We start from the raw sequence: 16,734 nt of genomic DNA, 5'->3' as shown, positions 1-16,734 counted from the left end.
CGCACGAGACTCAGGGACACCCTAACGAGGTGTCAGGTAGCTGTATGTATACCTGTCATAACTTGGAGTGACCCTATCAGGAGCCTGAGTCAGGAAGACCTCACCTTGGGCGTTCAATGTCACCACGCAGGGACAGAAGTGTCATTACATTTTTAAAACATTAAGCCTTCTAAGGTAGGTGACGTTGTACCTCACTGGGAGCTCGAAGGGCTGGGTGTTGTGTTGACAACTTTAATACCTAACTGTGTGTCGTATGCTGCTCCAGATCGATCTCTGGAGCCAACCTTTGAGGTACATTGAGTGGGCTAGTTACAAAGGAGGCATTAACTGTCTGAAACTCTAGTGGGGTTGCCCTAGTTCTCTCTGAAAGGAAGAAAGAAACTCCTAAGTTGTGTCCTTGTTGAAAAGGCTTGGAGATTATAAACTGAGTCTTTCAGAATCAGCCACATAACTTTGCAGCGAGCTAGAGAGAACCAGATCAGTGAAAAAGTATTAACCTTGGTATGTCATCAAAACGCTGGAAAGGAGTTCTTGCCCCACACTCTGCCCTTGAACCCAAGTCTTCCATCCCCTAGTCTTCAAGTGCATGGCCAGGTTTCACTGCAGCCCTCTCCAGCAGAGTTGGGAAGGTTTGCTCCTCCACGGTCAACGTTGCCAAAGTTCGATTTCATTTCCTATCTCTCCCCAGTTAATGGAACCAAAGTAGGAAAGCAGATGGTGGAGAACTTCTCTCCCAATCAGACCAAGTTCACGGTGCAAAGAGCAGACCCCGTGTCACGCTACCGCTTCACCCTGAGTGCCAGGACGCAGGTGGGCTCTGGGGAAGCAGTCACGGAGGAGTCACCAGCACCCCCGAATGAAGGTAGGTGCACTGTGGCAGCCGTGGGGACGACAGGCCCCAGAGAGACACTCTGACATGGCCTCTGGCTGCCCGGCCACCTGGCATGGGGAGAAAACGAGGCCACAGGTCCTTCTGCCCTCGAAGCAGAGAACCCATCTCGTATGCTGGCAGGTAGGTGTGGGCGACATGTCTGCAGAACTTGGTCTCCTTAGACTTGCCATCAGACCTGGGTCCCCACTTTGCCTTGGCTTGCTCAGCTACTTAGCATGTGTCGTCTTGCCCTCTAGTGGGGGAATACGGAAGACAGCGTGAGTTCTGAGTGGAGATGAGATGAAGGAAAGTGTGTTGGAAGTAAATATGCTAATGAGCCTCAAGGAATAGTGAAGTGCTTACCTGCTGAGGGAGGCGTGCATATTGACGGTGCCCGGTGCCCGTGAGGGCTCTAGGGATACCCCTTCTTTTCCCAACGGCACGTGGGGCCAAGGAGGGAGGGGAAATAGCCTTGACTGAAGCTACCTGCCCAGATCGTGAGTAGATGTAGTCCCTCTTTGCAGCTTGAACTGAGTGAGTTGTCAGCTGCGGAGAGGAAGGGGAGTTGGGAAACAGCCATTGGCCCAACTAGCTTCACAAAGAGCAAATGTGTTCATCTCCTGGGTCCTGGAGTCTTCCAGGAGCCTAGCAATCACCACCGGAACTGCACCTGCATGAGGACTCCACTAGAGGGAGCTCCGGGCCCACCTGCACATGCTGACTGACATCCAGGAACCTATTGGGGGTTCGCGACTATAGGAGCTTTGATATGGGCAGGCCCCTTATGAAAGTGGGACCCCACTGCCTCTCCAGAGGTACAGGGGTCTATTCAAAAGCCATTTCTTAAGCACCCACAATGTGAAGTGCTGGATACTGTGCCAAAAATGGGGGATTCATAGGTAATGAGCGCACACAGTCTAGAAGGGGAGACATGTGCAAGAATAGCTCGTTGCAGTTTAACATGAGGAATGCTGTGTTCAGGTGAGGAAGGGGCCGTGGTTGTGTGGGTGCAGGGGAGATCGAGCCTGCAAGGGAGCTGTCTAAGAAGAGGTGAAGTGAGCAGGGATCCTTGAGGCTGACAGCAGGTTATCACATGTAGTGCTTTCTCCAGAAGGCTGGGGTTCAGCAGCTTCGTCCTGGCCTGGGTCAGACCTGCTGAGAACCTCCGCCACCACCCAGCAGAGCACCAGTGCTTCCCTCTCTGGGCTGCCAGGCCCTGCTGCCTCTGCTCCCTTGCCCCAGGCTCCCAGTTCAGCTTCACAAGCAGCCCTGAATTCCTTCCCTGCCCCTGCCTCCCTGGCCAGTGGGCCAGCAGCAAGGTGGGGGGTGGAGGTGGGGGTGGGAGGAGCTGGAGAAAGGCTTACCATCCTTTCTATGACCCTCTCTTGTCCCATAAACCAGGAGTGAGCCACACAACAAGCTCCTCTAGTTGGGCCTTCCAACCCCATTAAGTAGTTTATTAGGGCTGGAGGACTTTGGGTCAGTGCCTGATATGTGCCTTAGTACCAAAGGATAGTGCACCTTTCTTTTAAATGCTGTTTTTTAAAAGATTTTATTTACTTTTAGAAGGGAAGGGAGGGAGGAAGAGAGAAACATCATCAATGCGTGAGAGATACATGGATCTGTTGCCTCCTGCATGCCCCCTACTGGGGGCCTGGCCTGCAGCTCAAGCATGTGCCCTGAGTGGGAATTGAACCGGCAACCTTTTGGCAAGCCACACCAGCCAAGGCTGATGCACTCACTTGATTACTTAACTCTAAGGGGATACACGAAGAGAGCCTCTCCTCCTGCCCACCTCCACCCCAGTCTAGAGCATCAGATAGAGACCTCACAGGGGAAGTTCTGCACCCCGGGCGGCAGGAAGACAAAGACTCTTCTCAACTCAGACATTTGCAGCAAATTCAGGAATTCCTTTTGGGGCTCAGCCCACAGTTGGGTTTCTTATTTCATAAAGTACAACTGGTGGGAAAGAACTGGGCAGCAGAACAAGACAGGGGCCTCAGGGCTGCAGTCTGTCACCATTCGCAGGCCTTTCAAGGCTGAGCTTGTGTGAGGAGGGTCCAGCCAAACATTCTCCCCACTCTCCCATCCACCCCAACATTATCCAACATCCTCCCCCCAAAATAGCGGCACCATTCTTTTGTCTGGGGTTGGTGTCCTCCTATACCGCCTACACCTTAAGCCTGCAATTCCTGGCATCATGGAGGATCAACCAGCCTGCATCATAAAGGTCAGCCCAGCCAGGGAAGGACATCTTCTGGGGGGAAGACCTTGGAACACAGCACTCTGAGTGGACTGTGCCTGCTGCCACCTCTTAGTTGCTAGTCCTTGAACAGAGGTAGAAGCAGAGTGTATTAGAAAGGTCTCCCAGGCCCAGGTGGCAAGTTCTCTGTAGAAACGTACCAGACCCCAGTGGAGTTGAACATGAGCCCTGAATACCAGTTGGCATCCTCTGGGCGGTGGCCAGCACCTGGCCACACTGTCTGGGTCAGGTTTGAGCCAGGACCTTCTCTGCCTGCTTGCCCTGTGATTTCACCTGTGTTCTGTTTTCTCTTCCCTCTCTTATCCTTTCCCCCTCTCTCTGGCCATCTTGGGCGCTGTGTTCTGAAGCCACTCCAACCGCAGGTACCGTACCAGCAGCGGAGGTAATGGGCATGGCATGGGATGAGGCAGGTGGAGCCCGGCCAAGGTGGAGAAGGAGGGAGAGGCTCGGGATGAAAGCATGCTCCAGACTCACTCTTTCAGGGGTTGGGAAGCCAGACTGTCAGGGAGGGCGGGACCAGAATCAAACAGTCTTCTCCCTGCACTTACTATTTGTCCCTATTGAGAAGGAGAGTGACTTAGAAGGGGCCCTGCACACATGGGCTGCAGACCTGTCCTCTGGAGCTGGAGCTTTCTCTGAAGCTTTCTCTGAAGCTGAGTGATTACATCCTTGAACTCCTGGGCCCTTGCCTAGCCTTGACATCTCAGAGCACAGAGAGAGGGTCGACAGCCTCTGAGTGGCCAGCTGTGCCCCGAGAAGGAATGCTGCACTGGGAGTGGGCACAGCTGGCTCCTGTCCTCTGGCCAGGTTGCCATGCCCTGAAAGGGTGACCTGTGGGTGAGCACGCTGTGCATGCTGGCCTTGCACGCTGCATGGGGGCCCGCCACCAGCTCTGTCACCTGTCGTGGGTTCTGGTCAGTGAGACCAGTGAGCACATCCTCAGACAGAGTCAGGTGCTCCAGGATCTGGAGTCTCTGGGTGCCGTGGGCTGATGTCTCCTCACCCTTCAGAAACCCAGCTCCCAACAGTCTTCAGCGTTAAGAACAGTCTCCATCTCGGGTTCTGGGAGGTTGGTGCATGGAAGTGAGGGTCAGACCAGCAGATCCTAGCAGAGAAGCCGATCTGCTGACCGTGTTCCTCCTCTCAAGTCCTCATTTGTGGCCTTGAGGGACATCAGAGGGCGCTGCACCACAGAAGGCCAGGCCTTGAGCTGGAGACACTACACAGGGGACCCCAGGGCTCCTTTACCTGCCCTCCTCTGAAGCTGAAGGAAAGCTCGCCTGATAGAGCACAGGGTACAAGGCAAGGGGTCACCTAGGCTGTAGGCAGTGGGGGCGAATGGAGACCAGGTGAGGAATCCAAGGGCTAGCTTATGAAGAGCGTCCCACCTTGCCCAATTTGGTTTCCTACCCACATTCACTCGTTTACCCCCCCACCCCATTTTAGGTTGATTCTGTTTCTGTTGCTCCCTAATTCCTCGGCTTGCCTTTGTCAGCCAGACCCATGGGTGGTGGGCTGCCATCCTCCTCCCCTCCCCCAGTGCTCTCCTCCCCTCCACTGCCCAGTAACCCAGGCTGGCGGGGGCCCAGTGCCTCCCCACAGGGCCCCAACTCCTCTGCCAGGGGTACGAGAGAGGTGTCCTGGAGACTGTACCTGGCAACTGTATCTGCTGTCTCTTAGGACGGCCGCCCATCTGTCCTGGCCGTCTGTGACTTGGCCAGGGTGGCCCAGGCACCATGTGGGCATCTTTGGATTGAACCTTCTGCCTGGAAGTGTCTGGAAGCTGCTGTCCGTGGCTCTGACTCAGCTCAGATCTGTAGCGTGTGGTGGGGAGTTCCGTGGCGGGTTCCAGGGTTGGGAAGATGAATAAGAGACACGTCATCTTTTCTGGTTCCCCACCTCCTATGCGGTGTTCCCGAAAGTGGTGGGAAACCTTCGGCTGTGGTGGGGTGCCTCTCATAGGTGTCAGGCCGCCTCTTAGGGGGGGACACCACCTTCAGGTCGGGGCCCAGTGCTTCCAGCTCCAGGTCTCCCTTTGTCTTCGTCGCTGGGCTAGGGGGCTCCACCGGGCCGTGACCAGGGTGCTTCTCCAGCCCATAGGCCAGAGGTGGCATCCTGGCAGTCTGTCTAGCTAACCTGGGGGCCACTCTGTCAGCCCCACTTCTGTGCTTTATGCCCTTTCTGTCCTCTACCCCAGCCCCGCCCCAGGGTATAAAATCATGTGAACCCCCTTTGACCTGAGCACGGGACACTTTTCCCCATGGAAAACCTTCATTCCCCTCCCGCCTGTTTGCACCTCTAACAACTCAGTCACCTGACTCGGTCCCTTCCCTTGGAGCCTGCCCTGGTCTCTGCCCTCCCTGTCTCTCCAGCCCTGTCCAGCCGTGGGACAAGAGACGCAGCTAATGAGTGGTCAGAGAATGCTTACTTGCCAGCTGTTACCTCAGGCAGCTGAGGTTGTGTCCTCCAAGGTCACTCCAGCGGTGCCTGGGAAGCAAGCAGGTTCTCCCTGCCCTCTCAGTCCCCTCTCTCTCATCCCCTGAGACTGTTGCCACTGAGCAAAGGAGAAGCATCTGGGTAGCCATCATCAGAGAGAATCACTCCTTTCAGTCCCATTTGGCAAAAGGCACCCTCAGAGGGAGGGGACGAGGCTGGGTGGAAGCGTCCTCAAGCCATTTGTCGTTCTTGTCTCTGACAAGCCGGCCCAGGAGCGCTTGCTCTAACGCAGTCCTCTCTCAGCATCCCTGGCACTGAAGCTGCTCGCTGGGAGGGTCCAGTGTGAGAGCCTGGCTGGGTGCGTGTGAGTGTGTGTATCTCGGCTCGTATGAGGACCGAGGGGCACGTGAGCGAATGCATGTCCTGGAAACCGTAACCCCACGGTGTGTGCAGCCAGGAAAGCCCAGGTCTGCACCACACACAGTGGGGTGATTGAAGTTAAAAAGGAGTCTTTTAAGGTTTTTTTTATGGTACCTTTAAAATAATCACAGAAAAGCATTGTATTTGCCAGAAATTATTAGAAAATACACTGCTGATAAGGAGCCAAACTGGAGTAGACCTAGGCCCGCTGGATGGAGTAGCCTCTCGAGGTTCCATCCAACAGCACAGAGCAGGTGTGCTCACGGCCATGGGCACCGCCAGGGCCGGGCCTGGGAGAGAGCCAGCCTTGGCCGGGTGGGCCTCTCAGCTTTGCCACGTCTGCCTTTCTGTCTTGGTGGGCGGGATAGACAAATTCCCGTGTGCTTAGCTTTTACAGCCCTGAGCCTCCCAGGCCCATGGCCCCTTGGACAGAATATACCCTTGAATAATGAATATACCCTTGAATATACCCTGTGGGAGGGAGGTTGTCCCCACCCCACCCCACCCCACCCCACACCTTCCGGAGGTCTGCGAGCTGACCGGGGCTTGAGGAACCCAGTGCTGTCTGCTGTGACTTTGCCCAGGAATCTCCAGAACGTGTTTGTGTTCATCAGCTACCCAGAGTGACTTCTGTGGCCAGCACCCTCCGGGCCTAATAATGCCTCTGATCTTGCATATAGGAAGTGACGAGGCGTCCCAGGAACAGTCCCCGCTCTGTGGAGTCTTGTAATATTGGAGGCCCAGGGGAATGAAGGGGCTTTTGTTGGTCAGGCTCTTGTTGAGAAAGCTTAGGCTCTCTTAATTCTCCTTGGAAAAAGCACTCGGACAGTTTTCTCTCTGGCTCTCTCCCTGGCGCGGCCCCCGTGTGCGCGGGTGGGAATATTGTTTCCCTGAACTTGCAGAGACTTGCAGTAGGGTGGGACGTCACTACTCCTTGGGAGTGAGAGTTACCTACTTGTGTCTTAACACCCTGCCTGCTGCCCGTTAGCGTTGCCACTAGCAAGCAGACGTGATCGGGTGCCAGGAGACAGAGCGCCAGGAGGCGAGGCAGCTGTGTCTCTGATTTGCCCCGTTCTTCTTCTCTTACCCTCCAGCTGTAGCAGTAGAGAGTAATAGGTTAGCTTCCTTGGTTAGCTTCCTGGGCACTTTTGGGGGGAAACAGGTCACATTCCATAGACTTAGCCCCAAGGGCTGACCTATGTGGGAGGCTAGATTCGGATGGAAGAGGAGGGCAGGAGAGTTAGCACTTATTTGAACCCCCCTGAAGATCTGTGCAAAAAAGGAGACACAGCACGGGTCTGACTTGTGTCCTGGGGTTCTGTGTCTGCTGTGGGCTGGGAAGAGGTGCTTCCGTTCACGCGCTTTTCCGTTCTAATTCGAAGGGAAAGGACTTGGGACGCCTGGACCCAAAATGGCCTGGAGAGAGAGGCAGTTCCCGCAGTCTGGGGTGGAATGGGTGACCTCAGGGAGGCCCATCACTGCGGCGGGGAGAAGGGAGGAGGGGCCGGGTGGGTCACCGTGGGGGCGGCAGAGGCAACCATGTTGCAGCCTCTGAAGAGCGCAGACTGCCCTCTCTGGTGGCATTAGAACTTATGCAGGCGGGGAAAGGGTGGTTTTGGAGTGAGTGGTTGGGAACGGCAGGCTTCCTGGGGCGCCTGTAGGACAGGACCCGGCCGTTGGCCCATCTCCAGGGCCAGGCTCGGGGGCCTGTGTCTGGGTGGTCTTGGCCTGGGACCCTGTGCTGTCGTCTGAGGTCTGAGCAGTTCGGTACATGTCCCTTCCCATCCTCATCCCCACCCTTGGCTGGATGCATGCTGGGTGCTTTGAGCCACGGACCATGAGAAGAAAATGAACACACACATGGCTTCATTCTCTTCCTGTCACATGGTGTGTCCTTTCGCTGTGATCATGTGACCCAGCCCGTCCTCTTGCTTGGGGAGGCAGCTGATTACTAAGCTCCATCTTGTCACCGGGCTGCCTGCCTGCCTGTCCCGCGGGGCTGTGTGTCCAGGCTGGGAACAGCCAAGCCAACCAGACTCGGCTGCTTTACATTTTCCTCTCAGCTCCTCCCACGTTGCCCCTGACCACGGTGGGTGCCACGGGCACTGTGAGCAGTGCTGATGCTACTGCCACTGCTGCCACCACCGAAGCCACAACAGTCCCCATCATCCCAACTGTCGCACCTACCACCGTCGCCACCACCGTCGCCACAACTACTACAACCACTGCCGCCGCCGCCACCACGGAGAGTCCTCCCGCCATCGAGACTAAGACGCACGAATCCGGTACTGCCCACTGTCCATGCTCCCCGCCCCCCACCCTCAGACACCCCGACAGGAGGGTCTGGGATGGCGGTAACCAGCGCCTCCCTTTGCTCCTACTTTGAAAACACGGCTGGGCTCTCAGTCTGTAGCCTCGTGGCACAGGGTAGCCCCGCCCCCCCCTCAGATGGTTCTCCGCCACTTCATCCCCCTCGGCCTTGCCTGAGATCCCTGTCCTTTAACAGAGGGCTACACGCCTCGGGCAGGACCCCTGGGTCCCACACGGTAGGGCTGCCTCCCGCTATATGCCAAGCAGTCAGCTTGGGGCTGAGTGCCAACTGTCCCAAGAGGGCTCCCTGCCGTGGCCACGTCGCATCTAACCCTACAGCACAGAGGGCCGAGGAGTGGCAAGTGGCCGGCCTTCCCTGCAGCTCTGTTCCCAGAGCCACTGCTCCGCGGCCTCTCTCACCCCAGGTCACACTTACAGACTTTTCTCTTAAGGAGTCAGAGCTTCCAGGAGAGCACCGCCTGAAGGTGCTCCGTTGTCCTTCCCACTCACACTCCCCACGCCGCCACATGCACACATGGGAAAATCACAGCCTTTCTAGGGGCCCCTGGCGAGAGTCGCCCGCAAGCTGGCCTGCTGAGCCCGGGCAGGTGCTGCTCCTGCATCGCCCAGCCAGGCCAGGCAGCTCTGGTTCGGGCATGAGGAGACCCCTCAGGAGTCCAGCTGTGTTTCTAAGAACAGAGCATCAAACACTCTCATTACCCCAGAGGGGAGGGCCTCTAGCTTGCAGAACCCACAGGCCAGCTTTAAAATCAGTGATGCGGCCAGAGGGCTGGCAGGAAGCACCCAGAACCTACCTTCCTCCAGCAGCTGTTTCCTGCGCAAGTCCCTTCAGCTTCCAAGGCCTGTCTCCCACCCGCCCACCTCTCTTAGCGTGAGGGTGGAGGCCTAGTGACACGGAGTGATGTGACCCCCAGCTGACATGCTCCTCAGACCTTGAAAATGCAGATTTGCCATAAAGGTGCAGTATCCAGAATCTAAACAACATGCACCTCAGGAAGCAGTTGGTTGAGGCGAAACCTGCTAGGCTATTAGAAGCTGCCACCAGTGTTCGGTGCTGCGTGTTCTTTGGAGCCCCGCAGGGAAGTACCTTTTGCATTAAAGTGGGGCTTGGTGTCCCACCTGAGTACCGCCATTCACAGGGAGATGCACAAAGACTGGGGCTCGCTCACCAGCAGCCCTCTGCCCTCTAACAGGACTGGCCTCATGGACTCTTACACCCCGACCTCTAACTGCCGGCGGGGGGGAGGGGGGGCGGGCGCTGCGGAGGGCCTGGCCATGCCCCCAATCTTCTCCTCAGAGCTTGGGAACACCCCTCAAACATCTTCACTTCCTTCATGCGGCATGATGGCTCTGCTGTCCGGGATTTTTTAAAGAAATTTTCATTTTTATCATGTCTTCCATCTTAGGACAAAAAGTTTACTTTTTTCAGGGTAAAGTTAGACTTTTTATTTGTACCGTCTCCTTCAGATTTCAAGGGATTCTCCCCAATGCTCAGCTTCTAGGAGTCAGCAGAACAGCCCGAGCTGCACCTCACTTCCTGTTCTGTGGGTAATGGGTAGCTCTCCCTCTTGGTCTCTCTCTCTGAGCTTTCCGGGTCTTCAGTGGTCCTCATCTTGTCTCTCTGTATGGCAGTGCCTTCCTGCAACTCCCACCTCTAAACTGTTTCGGTTTCCTGTCACTTGACCTTTGCTAATAGTCCCCCAGTCTAACTGACCTTTAAGGCAGTGAGATTTTCATCAATGTTGTATTGGTGGCCAAACTGATTAAACCTGATTCTCTGGCTATTTCCAGGCCCCAGAGCGGAGGAGGACGCAACTCAAGTCCCCTAATTATGACTAATCCTAATTCATTCCAACTAGCAAGAGCCATGAGACCCCCCCGCAGAGCTGGGATTGGGGTGGCCTAGAGCAGCCAGTACAATGGGAGCATCTGGAAGATAGATAAAGAAGCCTGCCTCCTGCCCTCCCCCCACAGAGAAGGCCCTGTGGTGCCGTCAGTGAACTCTCTTTGTTGGTCTGTCAGGTAACAAGAGTCATAATCACCTGGGGCAACCAGCAACCGACAAGGTTGTAGGAGAGAAGGCACTTCTGTGAAGTGAAGACCAGACCTCTCATCACTTCCCCAGCCCTGCAGACTCAGCAGCACTCAAACAGATAATGAGTAGACGCATCAGCAATCTGCTCCATCTGTATCTGACGAGGGTGTGGGTGATGGGGCCCCCTGCGTGCTGATAAAATATACAGGAGCCATACTTGTAAAGTCTTTGAAATACAAGGCCCCATGCTAGGACTCCAGAATTAAATCTTGGCTTGGAAATGAGGTAATCAGACTGCTGGGACTCTTGAAAAGTGATCACATTTGAAGATTAGCAACATTCTCCTGTCCACAGGCTATGGTTGCAGACAGTGAGGTGGCTTTGATAAAGTAGCTCCCAGCTCGTGGGAACTGGATAATTAATGTCTTCTGTGCTGCACGGAGATCGAGCTTCCAAGGCTGTGGTGCTGAAAAGCAAACAGAACAGGATTCTTCTGGTGTCTGGACTGCTGAGGGTTGGCTGTCGAAAAGCAGTCATCTCTTCTTTGTCCCACCTTGCCCGTGAGAGGAAGGGTTCATGCTGTCTGTACTTGGGACCCTAAGGCCCCAAGTCCCCTTAGACAAGCTGGGGCCATTCCCCACATCACCCAGGGTTTTGGTGACTGGGAACGACCCTAGGGGCTCCTCAGACCAGAGTCCTTGTCTGGCCGCCACCTCCTCCTCCAGTTTCAGGAGCCCATAAAGGTTCTCCCGTGTTTGGTCCTGTCCTTCCTGCACATCTCATCGAGACTCTTTGAAAGATGCCCTCTCTCCTTCCTGTAGAACGCCTGCGGTGGCAGGGAAGGAGGTGGGCACGGCTCTTCCCCTCTGTCTGCATGGGAGCCAGCAGGGCTTCTTCCTGGCCCCTTTCCCCGCGCTGTTCACATCCATGGTGATTGAAGGGAATGAGCCCGGGTTAGAGCCTGCAGTAACATGGCTCAAAACTCACTCTCTCATTCCCACCCCACCCACGTGGACATACAGACCACTGACAGTCCTCCCTTACATACGGACCCCCCACCACACCTGCTTGTACCTGGATGGCAACCTCGGGCCTGGCCCCCAAGGCTGCAGCTTGGAGCTCTGTCGGGCCCTGTGCACAGCCATTTCTGGCTCTTCCCTTTCCTGGCTGTGTGTGTGTGTGTCTGTCTGTCTGTCTCTCTGTCCCCAGCGCTGCCTTCCTCCTCACCACTAACTCCTCTTCTAACCTGCCCACCAGCCCCCGACGAGCAGTCCATATGGAACGTCACAGTGCTCCCCAACAGTAAATGGGCCAACATCACCTGGAAGCACAATTTCGGGCCCGGAACTGACTTTGTGGTTGAGTACATTGACAGTAAGCATTGCTGCGCGGGGTGGTGGCGGCGGCGGTGGCTGCTGCAGCGGGCAGTGCAGATGCAGTTAAAGAGAGCCTGTGAACTCCCCCAGGCTCAGGGAGGCCTGTCGGCCTGGCTTGATTGCTACTCTATGAAGTTGACAGGTGCTCAGACCGCAGTGGGGTGGGAGGAGCAGGCCTAAGGGGAAGGAAGGGGATCCTGCAGCCATTAGTGAGCTGTGGGGTCGCATGTGCTGGGGACTCCCAGGTAATGGGGCCCTCCATCCACTTCCTGCCCAGGATGAGGGTTCTGAATAGCCCCCAAATGAGCCAAATCTCACCTCTACATGGATCTCCTTAACTCAGAATCCATGTTTTCTGTTATTACCACTAGATAGCGGGGGTTGGGTCAGACTCGGGGTGCAACTGTGCTTTGCTCAGAGGGATGCCAGTGGCCATGGGGACACAGACCAGGGTAATTTGTCTCAGACAGCCGGTCGCTTGAGCTGAGCTGTCCATACTTTGCTGGATCTTGGGACCACAGGTACAGGTCTGTTGAACTGTAGAGGGAAGGTCCCTGTTTCTGAGGGTCAGGCCCACCGTGTGGGCCTTTTCGGTGTGGACTGTAAGCCAGTAAGCCAGCTCTCCCAGTGGGGCTGGCCCCCCGAAGGTCCCCGAGGGAAAAATGACAGCCCTTCATTTTCTGTGGGTGGAGCGGATTCACATCCACTGACTCCAGAATCCCGAGTTTGGGCCACACATTGTCAGCCTCCTCCACCCACTGCCACACACACAGGCACCCTCTCCTCCTGGTGGGTGAATTCTGCACATGGGGAGAGATAAAAGGCATCTCTGGGTACCCCAGGGGATGCTGCCTGGCCCACTGGCCTTCTTCAGGGTAACAGCATTGGCTGACACTCTGAGAGTTTAAGGAAGGAGGTGTAGTACTAAGACTGGTGAGGGAAGACAGCTCTGGGAGAAGGCACAGTGTCCTCTGCTGAAGGGCTGCCCCGTGGGGGAGTCGGCACTGCGAGGAAGTGCTGGTGTTGGAGCTGCTGGTGACCTCCTGGTCTGTGCAGTGGCCTGGCCCTGCCGGCCCGGCCCCTTCCCCCACGCCTCTACCTTCGACAGGTGGCGGGGACCTAAGTGCTGCCTCTCCGGCTGCTCACACCTGGCCTGGGCTGACTGAGGTTTCTGTTCCCCAGGCAACCATACGAAAAAAACTGTCCCTGTTAAGGCCCAGGCCCAGCCTGTACAGCTGACAGACCTCTATCCCGGGATGACATACACATTGCGAATTTATTCCCGGGACAACGAGGGCATCAGCAGTGCCATCATCACCTTTATGACCAGTACAGGTGAGAGGGGACCTGGCCTGGCCATCCCCTACAAGCATGGGCATTTCATTCTCATTCTCAGCTTCCTGCTTGAATTTGCTCCTCGGAAAGAAGACCCCTCCCCACCCATTCCCCACCTTGCATGGCGTGTCTCAGCTCTTATACTTTGCAGCTCCCGACAAGAGAAGCCACAAATGCATGCACGGTGGAGAGGCAACCGCACTTCTAACCCTGTAGAGACGAGTGGGGCACCAAGGAAACATTGTAGAATAAGGACGAGGGGGCCACCTGCCTTCCCCACTGTGCTCAAAACAAAAGGGCTTGGTGGGTGTGGGGCTGCTGGCGTGCCGCACAGCTGTGCCAGGGACACAGGCTGGCTTCCTGCCCATGGGACTCGGGGACAGGGTCATCGGAGGGCCTTTCCCCAGGAACCAAGTGAGAGGTCAGCACGTATGTCACTGCCTTGCCACTGTCATCTGTCGTTAAAATATTCCAAAGTGTGTTATACAAGTTGTTTGGGGTTTGTTTTGATTTCATTATTGTCCTAAGTTTGTTATGGCTTCAAAGTATGGGACCCTTTGTCGTGCTGAGGGAGGGGAGGCAGCTTTCCTGGACTGGATCGCCCTGGCTCTAAGGAGCTCCAGCTGCGAACAGAGCATCTTCACTGTGCCACGTGGGCAGGCGGCTGGGGCTCAGAAAGCATCCAAGGCTCAGAAAGCTCTCTGCCAGGCCAGTGGCTGGCAGTCTGTAGTTGCGAGGTCACTTGCTTGTCTGTTTCTGTGTATCTTTAAAATCAGACATGCAGGTGGCATGCTAAGCCCCGGGGCTAAAGGGGAGGGGGGAGAAAAGGACCAGTTTCTGCCCCCAGGGAAGTGTTAATCAGATGCAGGTTGGTAGATAAGGATAGAGGGGAAAAAATACCACAATGACTTATGTGAACTGAAGGTTGACTTAAACATCCATTACTCTTCCTCTGCCTGGACCTGAGAGGCTGATCCTGGTAGCTCACATCGTGTGAGTCGCTGCCCATCTGCATAAACGTCTTTCTCCTCCCTCCTAGCCTGGGAGTCCTGTCCTCCCTGTGTCTCCACCTGTCCTGCATATGCCTGTGCCATCGAGATGCAGAGGCTGCTTGACGCTAGCCAGGCCGATTCAGGCAGGAGGTCTCTGAGCTGTCCTGGAGCCAGGCAAGGGAACTGGACAGTTGACCAAGTGGAGCAGGTGGCCGGACCCGTGTAACCCAGTCGGGGTCCCGAGCTGTTGGTCACCAGTGCGTGCATTTGATGTTGCTTCATCACAAAACACAGTCCAGCACAGAGGCAGGAAGCAAAGACGAGATTCGAGGATTGGGTTCATCCTGGGATGCTGCAGGAGCCTGCGCAGCCTGCTTCAGAGAGAGACTTCTCCCAGTGCTGTCTCCCAGTACTTCTCCCAGTACTGGTGAGGCTGGGGAGAAAGAGCCAGAGAGAAAAGGGGTGTCCCAATCTGCTTCGAGGTATTAAATTCACAAATCAAAAAAAAAAAAAACAAAAAAAACCCAACGATGACGATTGATGATACACCGCTGGAAAGAACTGGTGTTGGACCTCAGTTTTGAGCACAAAGCGCTCACATACCACCCCTCCCCCGGTGGGCTGGAAATTACATAGGGAAAGAAAACATGGTCACTTTCTGAAGCTTGTGTGTGCCTGTGACCAGAGCAATTAAATACAGTGTTTCTTGCAGGTGGGCTCCAGAGCCATGTTCACGCATTCCCCCAGGTCCTGGGTCTCATCAGAGTAAGAGTGTGTGAGCCTCTCTGGACCTGACCCCAGGTCGTTTAGGCAGCCACAGGCCGTCGCTCTAGTGCACAGACTCACCCAGGCTTTAGCGGTTCAGGAAAGAAGGGCAGGAAAACACTAAGAATGCTGACGGGCTCTGTGCTCCTCACCAGAAAGATCCCACGTGGAGAGTTATCACCTCTTCGAAGCTCTTGAAGCCAAAGAAGCCCGAGGTGCTCCAGACATGTAGCCCTGGACTCCAAGAGGCCAGTCAGCTCTTCCATCATGGGTGGGCAGCGTGGGGCGAGGCAGTAGCATGGTGGATCTGCCGGGGGGTGGGGGGACAGCAAGACAGACAGCCATCCGCCTTGGATCTCAGGAAAGCGGGAGAGGGGGCACTGAGGGCCCTAACTGTGGTTGGCCTTGTTCTGCTGTGCTTGGGAGAGGCCCAGGGCAGGACGGGGGGGGGGAGTGGAGCGGTGTACACTGATGCCTGAGTGAGAGCAGCCGAGCCAGACTGCGTTTGGAGAAAGTCCATGCCTGTTGTATTTGTTCATCTACCCTTACTTCTGAAATATAATTCTGCTGACCTTGAATGACTGGCCTCTCTTCCCTGGCCAAACCGAACTCCTGGTTGGTTAGGAGCCGTGGGTGCTCCACCTTGAGGACGACTTGCTCGTTTCTGAGCGCGGCTGCAGGCTGTGATAGGGGACACAGGATACAGCCTCTGGTCCAGAGTGAGAGGCATGGCACCTGTGTTTGCCAGGCTCAGCCCACCTCACCCCTTGGTTTGTTGCTGTTTTTTCAATGGAGACATTATTGGCATATAGCATTTATTACTTAGTTTTAGACGTATGCCATAACGATTTGCTATATGTATACATTGTGAAATGATTAGCACATAACATCCATCACCAAGCATAGTTATAAACTTCACTGAAGTCTGAACAGACTTATGTGTGCAAACCTCATGGAAAATTCTTTGACCAATTTGGTAAGGACTGAAGGTAACATTTGACCTTTGCATGGTAAAGTCAGGAATGGAAAGACACATTCGCTTTCTAAATCACCCATGTGGGCACTTTCCCTGGAATTGTGCCTTTTCCCCCACGGGAAAGGGAATCTATAGAGATAGCTATCAGCCCGTATCAGAGCAGGGGTCAGGAAGGGGGCGGGGCAAACAGGTCACAGACATGCACACCAGCTGCTCTGCAAAAGGGGGAACCGCCGTGCACACACAAGGTGAAGTGATTCCTTCATCCCCGTGCCCAGGTGGGGCTCACAGGCAAGCCAATAGCCCTGTGACCCAAGCTGGCATCAGGGAAGAAACCATGTCATATTCGGATTAAATTGATTATTAATAAGTAGTCACTGACTACTTGTTATGTGACCAGCATCATGCTAAGTACTAGGGGGCTCGAAGAATCCCCTGTTCTCAAGCCTTTAATAGGGTCATTGGAAATCAGGACCCAGGAAACAGAGCAATTCAATGTAACATGAGCAAAAGAAGCAAAGGGAATCCAGAGACCAGTGTGAGCTGGACTAATGGGAGATTCGGGAAGGAGGGTAGTAGTGAGCAGAGCAAGAGGGGCAGCACTGCAGGCTCCCTTGGGCAGGAAGGGGAAGACCAGGGTGCTTGGCCTTCATAGAAGTGTCCTAGAAACAGAACAGCATAATGTGTCCTTGTACCCTAGGATCTGATGGGCAGAGGGTGAGGGGACCACTCTGGAATGGAGCCGTGAGGTGAATATGAGAGACATTTTGGAAGGAGAAATGATAACTCTTAGAGGTAGGGAGAATGGCGAAGTCACTGGCAGAAGCAGGGAGGGCGGAGGGAAGACTCACATTGAATTTCAAGCAGACGGGCCATTCAGGGAGCTGTCAGGAGGAAACACTGGGCTTGTGGTGTGGGACTGGCTGTAGGGACA

General features: G+C 55.2%; 1 protein-coding gene across 9 annotated transcripts in view; it reads left to right on the top strand.

The window, feature by feature from the left end:
• The window catches only part of NFASC (neurofascin), a 183,830-nt gene that overhangs the window by 152,622 nt on the left and 14,474 nt on the right, over nucleotides 1–16,734 (top strand). For 5 of the 9 annotated variants that reach the window (XM_053915505.1, XM_053915503.1, XM_053915510.1 and 2 more), the window contains 5 exons: nucleotides 689–862; nucleotides 3,482–3,496; nucleotides 8,054–8,275; nucleotides 11,614–11,730; nucleotides 12,915–13,067. In XM_053915505.1, coding sequence (XP_053771480.1) covers nucleotides 689–862; nucleotides 3,482–3,496; nucleotides 8,054–8,275; nucleotides 11,614–11,730; nucleotides 12,915–13,067 — 681 coding nt within the window. The remainder of the gene's footprint in view (nucleotides 1–688; nucleotides 863–3,481; nucleotides 3,497–8,053; nucleotides 8,276–11,613; nucleotides 11,731–12,914; nucleotides 13,068–16,734) is intronic. The other 4 variants (XM_053915511.1, XM_053915508.1, XM_053915506.1 and 1 more) reach the window with 3 other exon arrangements.

This window comes from Desmodus rotundus, chromosome 12 (genome assembly GCF_022682495.2).
Source record: "Desmodus rotundus isolate HL8 chromosome 12, HLdesRot8A.1, whole genome shotgun sequence".
Lineage (NCBI taxonomy): Eukaryota > Metazoa > Chordata > Mammalia > Chiroptera > Phyllostomidae > Desmodus > Desmodus rotundus.
Note: the sequence above shows the minus strand (reverse complement) of the source record. Positions and strands in the feature narration are given on the sequence as shown.